Raw genomic sequence first — 12115 nt, forward strand, 5'->3', positions numbered from 1 at the left:
TCATTCAGCCAAAATATGGTTTACTGATGCTGCTGGGCCTGGAGCAGGCCCTAAAAAATTTTATGGTAGCACTAGCTACCATAAATCTTCAATTTAAATTTCAAAATTCATCTTTTAATCTTAGGGATTGTGAAGCCCTAGTGTTTACTCTTGCTGCTGCCAACTCCAGGCTGTGCCATTCAAACACTATATGGTCTCCCCATGCTGCCACAAACTCCAGGCAGTCATTCAGCCACTATATGGTCTCCTCCTACTGATGCCACCTCCAGGCTCTGTCATTGTGCCGCCATGTGACATGTGACTCCTTGTTAAATTTGGTCCTATGTACGCACACGCCTGGCCCGGGACACTATAACTTGGGACTTCAAATTTCAATTTCAAAATCCTCAATTTCAATTTCAAAATCTTAAATTTAAAAATCTTAAATTTCAATGGTCTCCTCATGCTTCTGCCAACTCCAGACTGTGCCATTTAGACACTATATGGTCTCCTCATGATTCAGCCACCTCCAGGCTTTGTCATTAAGCCAATATATGGTTTGTTGATGGGCCTGGGCCTAAGAATTTTTATGGTAGCAAAATTAATCTTTTAATCTTAGGGATTGTGAAGCCCTAGTGGCTACTCATGCTGCTGCCAGCTCAAGGCTGTGTCATTCAGCAACTATATGGTTTAGTGATGCTGCTGGGCCTGGGACATTACCTTAAAAGATTTATAGTAGTGCTAGCTACCATACATCTTCAATTTAAATTTCAAAATTCATCTTTTAATCTTAGGGATTGTGAGGCCCTATTGTCTCCTCATGCTTCAGCCACATCCAAGCTGTGTCATTCAGCCACTATATGGTCTCCTCCTGCTGCCAACACCTCCAGGCTGTGTCATTCAGCCACTATATGGTCTCCTCATGCTGCCAACACCTCCACGCTGTGTCATTCAGCCACTATATGGTCTCCTCATGCTGCCAACACCTCCACGCTCTGTCATTCAGCCACTATATGGTCTCCTCCAGGCTCCGTCATTGTGCCGCTCTGTGGCAATGATTCTAATAGCGATGCCGATATTCTGCATGTCATTCTGAATAACAGTATTATTTCACTACCCCAGCACACTCCATATGCGTTGTAGAACAAAGCAAAGTGTTCTACACCCCTATTGAGGCTCTCTGTAGGCCAGAAATAGCCATGTTTTATAAAGATTTGCAGCAAATAAATTCGACCTGAAACTAATTTGTTCGGAAAATTCCGCAAATCGGCCGAATCAAATTTTTCTAGAGTTTGCTCATCTCTATCCAGGACTATAAAAACATGGCTGTGTTTTTTAAAATACAGAACTACAGAATGTCCACTGTGAACTGGGTCTGATACTGTGATACTGCCACTAAGCTCCACAGAGTGAAAAAGCTGCAACATCACACATAAACTGTGGAGACGGATGTCACTGATTCTGGATAAAAGTAGCAGGTTTTTTTTTAATTCTTTGCACTTTTCAACATTTATTGGCTTCCTAGGAACTTAGCAGCAGCATCAAAACATAGAGGGGGAGATTTATCAAAACGTGTCAAGAGGAAAAGTTGCCCAGTTGCCCATAGCAACCAATCAGATTGCTTCTTTCATTGTTCAGAAGCCTTTTCAAAAATGAAAGAAGCGAACTGATTGGTTGCTATGGGCAACTCAGCAATTTTTCCTCTGGACAGGTTTTGATAAATCTCCCCCAGAATGTTTCTGCATATAAGAACCATTGGCCCACCGAGTCTGCCCAATATTCTAAATACTATGAATAGTCCCTGGCCTTATCTCGTATGAAGGATAGCCTTATGCCTATTCCATGTATATCTGGACTATGAAAATTTCATTTTGTCCCACTGGGGATATAAACAAATGTAAGAGTACGTCTTTGGGTCAATTATAAAAATGTCTTTCCCTTTCGAAGGGTTTTTCTAAAAGATGATGTCATGTGGTATTATTGTGTTGGTTATTATCTTTTGAACAATCATCCTGTGTGTAGTTTGCTACAGTCTGCAGTATGGCATCTAGTCCTGTAGTCTTGCAGACATGGCTATGAAGATTCATATAAATAAATGTTTGTGGATTCTTGGCACAGAATTTCCTTTCTTATGAGATTATGAGGTCAGAAGTATAGAGAGCTTTTAAAACTTGGCATGGTTGTCTTAATCTATTTTGGATTCTTCCCTTTTTCTCGAATGACTGACCCTGCCCCTGCCAAGCTTTTATATCTGTCCTTGCTTCTGCTTGCTGACTACTGCCTGATTCCTTGTAGACGGTGATATTGACTTACAGTGCCTGTCAGCTGGCACTACTATGGTTTCTGGCTCTGCATATAGCTATGTGTATAGTGATTTCTGCATCTGCTACATCTATTTCTTTAGAACAGTTTTTCCATCAAACCTTCCCAAGCTTCATGATTTGGTTGCCATTAGTGATCTTTTGTGTCTGCCAGAGCCTATGTCAACCCCGCCCACAGGAAATGGGCATCCATGTATTTTTCCTATAAATAAGCTGTTTGTTATCTTGCATGTATGCCAATCTGAGGAAGGAGGGTGCTCCTCCGAAACGCGTCATTGGTACTATTTAATAAATATACAGTACCTCTTGGTACTATTAATACTACCTACCTCCATTTGTTTGTTTGGTACACAAGCACGGAAAAGCGCCTGGCATCAAGGTCTCCTTTTCCTGATTTTCCAGAGCCTAAATATATTCTGTTTCAATTCCATTGAAAGAACAAATAACTTTTATTTTCTTCACAACAGAGGCATGACACACCTGATGGTTGCAAAACAAGCAAAGGCACAGTAGACTTGATGTTTGTGGAGCTTAGTAGTGTTAACCAGTCTCTTACTATTCATTGGTTTCGTAGGGGCCAATCTTTTATTATGCTATATGCTCTACCTTAACATGCTATACAAACTACCTGTATGGCCTTTGTTGCAGAATTTGCTTAGATAATTGTTGAAACTTGCCCATAAAGCATGTGTGGAGGTGAAATAAAAGGAATTTAAAATTACCTAAACATTCAACAATTTAGTGCAAGGGTGAAAATATTGGTGGTGCAAAGGAAAGAATATTATGTAAGCAACAGGATTGAGAAAAATAAATTTTTTCTTACTAGTACATACTGTATCTGAAAAATGTACCAATATAGCAAGACGTTCTATAATTCTTTTATTTTGTTCTTCATACTGAATGGAGTGTTGGGGACTATGAGGAGGAGTTAGATGATGATGATGTCAGTGATGAAGAGCGGAGCCGAGGTAGGGCCAGAACAGATGCCAAACTTACCAAAAGGAGTGAGCAACAGCGTTGCTGCTGCATATGCAGGATCAAGAAAAAAGCCTCCCAGAGAAGGGGCACAGTCGGGTGGTGGGGGGTGTACCTGTCTCTATACAGCATTCTGCTACGTGGAAATTCTTTCCTGATGCAGAAAACCAGGCACAGTGCCATCTCTGCAAAAAAAGTAAGGTATAGCAAGGGTCCGAGTTTAGGAATCTAAACATAAGCTCTACATAAGCACATGGAGTGGCATCACAAGGCCTGGCTACAATTATTTCTAGTTCACCATTTTCTGCTCTCTCCTGGTTACAACTTTCACTAGTCTAACACCCTTGTTGTCTGCTGGCTACTACAACTACCACTAGTCTGCTGTTCACTGGGCACTTGTCACTACTCCACCTCAGCCTGTTGTCTGCTGGCTACAACTTACACAAGTGCTGCTATTACTAACCAGGTTTACATATACACAATCCATGACCCCAAAAAAGGGATAATTTTTTCAGATTTTCATACAAAAGCAATTTTTAGGACACCAATCCTGCTGCAACTTCCAAAAGGGAGAGTTTTTGTAATGTTTTGAAAAAGCCATTGTGTGTTTTTCACTTGCCAGCCTTAAAACCTGTTGCTGATCCCAAAACGGGAGAAATTTTGATAATTTTTACAACTTTTCAATGTTTTAAAAAGCAATTTCTTCCTTACTATTTTTAATACAACCAATCCTGTTGCAGCTCCCAAAAAGGGAGAAGAGAATTTTGATGATTTTTTCAATGATTGCAAAAGCTATTTACTCTTGACTATTTTGATACGTTACTCATCTTTATTTTATTGTTAAAAAGCATAAGAAATGCGCTAGTGCAGTGTTTTTACACAAGCTGTTAGTTACCATGGGTTATGGTATGTCACCATAACTATGACATTAATTTAGTCTTAAAACCACTTTATAACTAATTGAATACATTCCTAACAGTGACCTAGCAGTGTTATACAGAGTTTTAGAGTTCTTAGCGTTATACATTTTTTTTTAAGTTATTGCATTGCTGGTTTGCATAGAACTTATTTGTTACAAACCCAACGTTTTAAAAATGTCTACAAGCATTTGTTGAATAACAACTGATAGGAAGTGACTTACAAAAGCAATTTTGCAAAAACGAAATTACCTGTTGCTTAAAATACACATCTTTAGCATTTCCCTTGAACTGTAGCCAACATTTTTTTTAACACATAGCAAACAATAGTTAACTCCTGTACACCAATTACCAGGACTTAGTACTGAGGTAGGTGGATCACATCATCAAATTATATTTCTAAATTGCTTATTGGCATTGCTGATAGCATGTGTCATGAGGCATAGTAAATTTTCCATTTTCTCTGACTGGTAACTGCGCCACACCTCTCACTGGGACAACCTGGCATGGTTCCTATTTTTCAAGGCAATATATAACTTCATCCCAAACATGTGCTTCCATCGTCCTGTAAACAGTAGCACAAGGCTTAACATCAGCAGGGATTTGTATTGAGTCTCCTTAACTTTTATAGACTGTAATCATGCTTAAGGAGCTATGCGCAGGATTTAATTTTAAGGCATTTCTAGCTGAGCTGGTAGCAACCCTTATCTTTGTATTTGTTGGCCTGGGCTCAACGCTATCATGGACGGGGGCTCTCCCAACTGTCTTACAAATAGCCTTCACTTTTGGCTTGGGAATCGGTACAATGGTACAAGCTGTAGGTCACATCAGTGGGGCCCATATCAACCCTGCTGTAACTATAGCACTGCTTGTTGGGGCCCGAATTTCTCTGGCCCAGACAATATTCTATGTGATCGCTCAGATGCTGGGAGCAGTGATAGGAGCTGCTTTGCTGTTTGAGTTTTCGCCATCTGACATCCGGGGAGGTTTTGGAGTGAACCAGGTAAGTAAAGCACTGTTTTATATATTTTGAAAAAAAATATTATATATATATATATATATATATATATATATATATATATTAGTATTAGTATTATTATTATTATTGTATTTTTAGTTTGTTTTTTTAACTATATACATATTGCATTTGTTTCTTATTGGTTGCCTACTGATACTTAAAGCTGTTTTATTACAAATATCAAAACAGTGTTAGAAGATTTAAAAAAAACAAAACTGTATGAGCCCTACTTGCAGAGCTGAGGTTGCCAGATGTCAAATGTGGCAAAGCTGACTTTTGGGTCAACACATGATTCCAAAATGTGTTTTACATGTGACTGCATGTATACTTACTGTTGGTGATGAATAAGTCAAGAAGTTTTAAACTTATTCAGCCTGCTAAATCTGTATATCCCCAAGTAGTACAACCAATTTAAATTCTTAGTACATTACTTTTGGATGCTAAATAGTTAATTAAATGCCACTAGTATATGGCTTTCTTCTCTGCTATTGCCTGTTATTAAATCATAATTATGTTTTCCTCGTAATTAATACTCTGTTGTATGTAACATGAACTAGCCGAGCAACAACACAAGTCCTGGACAAGCAGTTGCGGTAGAAATTATTCTTACAATGCAACTGGTCCTCTGCATCTTTGCTACAACGGACAGCCGGAGGACAGACAACATCGGGTCTCCAGCCATATCTATAGGACTGTCAGTGGTATTGGGCCACTTACTTGGGGTAGGTACTGTTGATATAAACATAATTCCAAATCATGCACTTATACAGTATTAACATGTATTACACACAGTAATTTAATGCACAACTGTCACCAAGAATATGTTAGTAAAGCTGCACACAGTGCTCTAGGTCTTCACAAGCATATTCTTGGCATATCTTTATAAATAAATTAAGCTGTTTAATACTTACCAAAAAACATCATAATCTCTTTGGGAGTCAGGTAAACTGTCGGAGAGGCGGAGCCCCATGTCCGCTGCGGGGCTGCACCGCCTCTCTCTGGCAACGTCACGCAATTGATTGACACACAGGGCTCGTCTGCATGCGGCAGCCCTGTGTGTCACTGCACGCATGCCAGCTGTCAGTCAACTAACTGTGAGACATAATAAATATGTAAACACCCTAATTAATGGATAAAGGTATGCCGAGAATATTCTTGTGAAGCCCAAGTGCACTGTGTGTGCAGTTTCACAAGCATATTCTTGATGACCATGTACATGCCATCTAATCTATCCACATCATGTGATAGAGTAGGAAGAACTGAGCAGATTGAGTTTTTAATCTTTGTAGGCAAAAATTCAGTAGAACTTATTTATTGTTTGAAATCTCTGATGTTTCCACACTTAGGAGTCCAGGGGGTGGTTTTATCATTAAGTAGCACTGCCCACTGGGCTCCTAAGAATAGAAAAAACTGGGATATAAATCAGTAATTTGCAAATTATATTAAATATTTTCCCACAAAGATATATACTGTATCAATCTGCTCAGCTCTTGCTGCTCTGTAACATGATGCCAATAGATTATATAGTATTTAGGGTGCGTTCCCACAGGGCGTATACGCAGCGTATTTGACGCTGCGCAAATTTTACGGCAGCAGCGGGAAATACGCTGTGTATCCCTTGCTCACTATACACACAGGGCTTTCCGGCGGCAGCCCTATGTGTGTAGTGAGTTTTGGAGGCGGAGCCGTGTGTCACAGACACGCCGGCACATGGCCCCGCCTCGAAAACTCACTACACACATAGGGCTGCCGCCGGAAAGCCCTGTGTGTATAGTGAGCAAGGGATACGCAGCGTATTTCCCGCTGCTGCCGTAAAATTTGCGCAGCGTCAAATACGTTGCGTATACGCCCTGTGGGAACGCACCCTTAAAATGAATATCCAAATGTTATCTTACCCTTACCTGTGTAAAACCAATCCAAAATTCATACTAACTATGGGTACAGTGAAGTCTACAGTAGAGTGGACTATCTTAGTGGATAGCTTAGAGAAAGGTTTCCCAAACAGGTTGATTCTAGCTGTGGCAAAACTACAACTTCCACCATGCCCGGACAGCCACTGGCTGTCCGGGCATGATGGAAGTTTTAGATTTGCAACAGCTGGGGGCAACCTGGTTGGAAAACACTGGCTTGGAGGAATGAATGAACACGTTCTCATAATGGAGGAAATCCATTTACTGTATAATTAACCCATAGTGACACTGTATTGATATTGGTTTCATAGCTGAGATAGGGTGAAGAGATTTAGACTACTACCATTCAGTTATGACATTATTTTACCAATTCATTTCTAATCCATAACACTTTGTTCAATTTCTAGATTTACTACACTGGATGTTCAATGAATCCTGCACGGTCCTTTGGTCCAGCTTTGATAACAGGAAATTTCGAATACCACTGGGTGAGTATCTTCCACTACCTGTATCCAAATCAATGTACCATTTCACATACAACACAAAAATTTAGAATATTGCAGAAAGTAAGTCATAATTGTCAGTATTTTATATGAATTTCTAAAGTCCCCAACATGGCAAAGCTAAATCGTAGTGCAGGACAAGCAAGACATGTCATGCTGCAGTGAATTGGAAATATGTCTTCTGACAGGATAATAGACATGTTGCAGATCCAGGGTATCAATAGTAAAATGAATGACACTTTTGATGTATGATCCTCAATGTGGTTTGTCCCAAAATACTATTGGCATGAACAGGTAGTATAGAATAGATATAATGGTCTCAAGAATGCTACTATGAGTTAATTCAGGAATTAAAAACTAGTGCGAAAAAGTTATTTTTTTTTTATAGAAATCATGGCTTATAAAATCATGCTTTGTCCAAGCTGAAGCAAAGGCATGGACAAAGTCCAGTAAGTGAGGGTGGGCTAACACTCCTCTGTGCTCTCTCCTGTCTGATAGCACTCATCTGTGCTGTCTGATAGGAAAGGAGAGAGCACAGAGAAGTACTATCAGACAGGAAAGAGCACAGAGGAGTACTATCAGAGAGGAGAGAGCACAGAGGAGTACTATCAGACAGGAGAGAGCACAGAGGGGTGCTATCAGACAGGAGAGAGCACAGAGGAGTATTATCAGACAGGAGAGAGCACAGAGGAGTACTATCAGACAGGAGAGAGCACAGAGGAGTACTATCAGACAGGAGAGAGCACAGAGGAGTACTATCAGACAGGGGAGAGCACAGAGGAGTACTATCAGACAGGAGAGAGCACAGAGGAGTACTATCAGACAGGAGAGAGCACAGAGGAGTACTATCAGACAGGAGAGAGTACAGAGGAGTAATGTCAGACAGGAGAGAGCACAGAGGAGTACTATCAGACAGGGGAGAGCACAGAGGAGTACTATCAGACAGGAGAGAGCACAGATGAGTACTATCAGACAGGAAAGAGCACAGAGGAGTCCTATAAGACAGGAGATAGCACAGAGGAGTACTATCAGACAGAAGAGAGCACAGAGAAGTTCTATCAGACAGGAAAGAGCACAGAGGAGTCCTATAAGACAGGAGAGAGCACAGAGGAGTGATATCAGACAGGAGAGAGCACAGAGGAGTCCTATCAGACCGGAGAGAGCACAGAGGAGTATTGTCAGACACAAGAGAACACAGAGGAGTGCTATCAGACAGGAGGGAGCACAGAGGAGTACTATCAGACAGGAGAGAGCACAGAGGAGTGCTATCAGAAAAGGGAGAGCACAGAGGAGTACTATAAGACAGGAGAGAGCACAGAGGAGTATTGTCAGACACAAGAGAACACAGAGGAGTGCTATCAGACAGGAGGGAGCACAGAGGAGAACTATCAGACAGGAGAGAGAACAGAGGAGTACTATCAGACAGGAGAGAGCACAGAGGAGTACTATCAGACAGGAGAGAGCACAGAGGAGTACTATCAGACAGGAGAGAGCACAGAGGAGTGCTTTCGGACAGGAGAGAGCACAGAGGAGTACTATCAGTGCACTGAGGACAAGCAGGGCTCTGTGCAGTGAGGATAAGCAGTTCAGTGACAAATGTAGTAGAATGGCAAGACATTTCAGCACTGCAGAGATTCCATAAAAGTAGAATTTTACTTTATTTCACAAGAAGAAACTGGTGACATAATTTGTTAAACATACATTAATAGCTAATACAGCCATGGGGGGAATAGATTATTTTATTTTTTTTATAAAAATGTTTTTAATTAAAAATAATAATTATATTTACACCAACTAGGATAGTAGGGCCAAGAATAGTAGGACCTGAGTAGCTTTGGGATACTTTATCAGTTACTACAGCCGGCCTTGACAATAAAAATGGGGGTGATGTCTTGAAAAGGGCAACTTACATCCAACCCTTACAGGAACCTTGCCCTCTTTACTCAGTTTCTTTTAAACCCCAGTATGACTGGTTTGTTCCCATGAAAACTAATCTGGTCTTTTATCCTCCAAACAGATTTTCTGGGTGGCGCCAATAACCGGAGCAATCTTGGCATGCTTGATTTATGACTATATCTTTGCACCTCAATTCATAAGCCCAAGCGAGAGACTTGAAATCCTTCGTGGCAACATTTTGCAGGAGAATGAAAAAGAAGAGAGGCGAAAACAATCTGTAGGCCTCAATTCCGTTTACAGTCAAACAAATAACAAAGAAAAAATGTGAAATTCAATATTTTATTTTTTTTGTGTTGCAATGAATATTGTACAGAGATGTTATGAATGGTCAAATAGATTGGTTACTGGTTCTATGGGTTTTCGAACCTGATCATTGTACTGCTATCAAACTCATACATACATCAGACCATGACAGTTGTTTTTTTATGAAGAAGGGTTAAGCTAACTACTATTAGGCTAAGTCTCATTCTATACGAAGCACAATGTATGTATGTACATGTGTATGATGTCCTAAAAAGTTTGATGTTGATAACATTTTAATAGAAGAAGAATTTTCACATAATGTATATTTTTGTATTGATTTTGTGACACTATTAAAGATTTGTATAATTTTTTTTTTTGCTAGAAACAGCGCCACACTTGTCATTTGGCCATGTGTGGTATTGCAGATCAGCGCCATTCAACTAAATCAGGCAAAGCAGCAGTATCACAACAGACTAACCGCAAAAAATATTTTTTTTCTGATAGAAAGCAGCCATGTTTTTCTAATATTGAACAAACTAACCATATAGGTAGGGTTACTCCTGCCATACTTCGCTGCGTATTTGCTGCTGCATGTCTTCCTACCCATTGATGTCAATGTGTAGCAAAATCAACTGTAGCAAATGCGCAGAAAAATATGGCTTGTGTGATCCTACCTTTACATGTGCTGTATTTTGCTGCGTATTTGCTGTTACATATTTGGTAAGTTTTTTCTGATATTTTAGCAGGCATTAAGGTGACTGAAAGTTCTTACTCGTATACTGACAAAAATGTATCTAAGCAATGCTCAAGAGATAACATCAAGCCTCATAACTAGTAACAATATGGCCAATTACAATTACATAGTTTTTTTTTTTTATTATTATTATTTTTTACATGCCAACACGTGTCACATTGGTATCATAATCATATAGCAATTTTCGGAACATAGATGTATTCTTAAAGATGACTCCCAGTTAATGTGACAGTAGCATTTTCAGTGCACATATTTGTTTATAAAGAAATATAAGGTAACAGTCAGGTGGTCTTGTGTATTATAGTGTATATATTAGGATATTTAGAATACCCATAGTCAAATTCTAACAACCTTGTGATTTATAACCATTGAGTATTGTGATTTATAACCATTAAATAGTGAGGTCACCTTTGAACATCCTGTTCCAGTTTTTATTTGATGTTACAGTAAATTTTGTAAATAAATTCTAATACGACTGAACTCACATTCTCTAATTTGTATTCTGGGAGATGTAGTATTTTCACAAGGCATGGTACAAACCCAATTATCTTACAATACCGGGCAGCAGAGGTCACTAAATTATAGGAACTAAGTTGTTGTAGGATTGTCTGTCGACAGGTCAATAACTACTTCCATTGTTAATCAATTAAACTTTAGGCTTAAAGTACTGACTTTATAACAAGATAAGAACAAGATAAATAAACAAATTACTCAAATATTTTAATACTCCACATCTATATACATATGGTAAAATGGTGTTTAAAGGTGATCCTACACTTAAAATAATGGTGGATCTAAGAAGGTTATACTATTTATAACTTTTATTCCGTTTCTGACTTTTGAAATATAAATAATCCTGCAGAAAATATAACAGGTCTCTAATATAGAAAGCACTGAACTACTCTGCTGGCCAAAAGACTTTAGACACCTGTTCTAGCTAGTGGTTTCCGATTTTTCAGCCACACTAACGCTGAACGCCCATGCAAAATCTATAATAAATGTTTGAATGGGCCCTATTGAATGGAGAAGTGTCACATGATGCCTTTGTAGAATTGTTGTAGTCCCCTGTGTCATGGTTGTGATGGAGGAACCATCTCAATGAAAGTAATGTTCAGGTGTACATAGGCTTTTGGTCATATAGGTAATGGTTGAATAACCACTATTTCTGTTGAATTGTATTCACATATGTAAAGATTATACTGTATATGTAAATAAAGAATTTTATTTAACTGTTTGCATTTCTATCCATTTGTAACTCTGAATCGAAGAACGGCATGTCTTCTCAAATCTTCCAATAGCTAAAATGATAAATTGATTTATTTATATTGCACAAACAGATTCTGAAGCACTTTACAATTCTGGGGATAGAAATATTTACACACTAAATATTCATACAGGAGAGAGGGCCCTGCTCGCAAGAGTTCACAAACTATGAGGAATGGGGTTAAAGGGGTACTCCGCTGCTCAACGTTTGGAACAAACTGTTCCGAATGCTCGTGCTGGCACTGGGAGCTCACGACGTCATAGCCTCACCCCCTC

At 39.3% G+C, this 12115-nt stretch overlaps 1 protein-coding gene across 1 annotated transcript; it reads left to right on the forward strand.

Moving 5' to 3' along the window:
* The first annotated feature begins 4722 nt into the window (after positions 1 to 4722).
* LOC130357711 (aquaporin-5-like) lies at positions 4723 to 9847 on the forward strand. Its single transcript, XM_056560439.1, has 4 exons — positions 4723 to 5195; positions 5768 to 5932; positions 7528 to 7608; positions 9641 to 9847. Exons 1-4 carry the CDS (start codon positions 4833 to 4835, stop codon positions 9845 to 9847), a joined length of 816 nt encoding a protein of 271 aa, XP_056416414.1. The 5' UTR covers positions 4723 to 4832.
* Positions 9848 to 12115: the final 2268 nt, after the last annotated feature.

The sequence above is a fragment of the Hyla sarda genome, chromosome 2 (genome assembly GCF_029499605.1).
Source record: "Hyla sarda isolate aHylSar1 chromosome 2, aHylSar1.hap1, whole genome shotgun sequence".
Lineage (NCBI taxonomy): Eukaryota > Metazoa > Chordata > Amphibia > Anura > Hylidae > Hyla > Hyla sarda.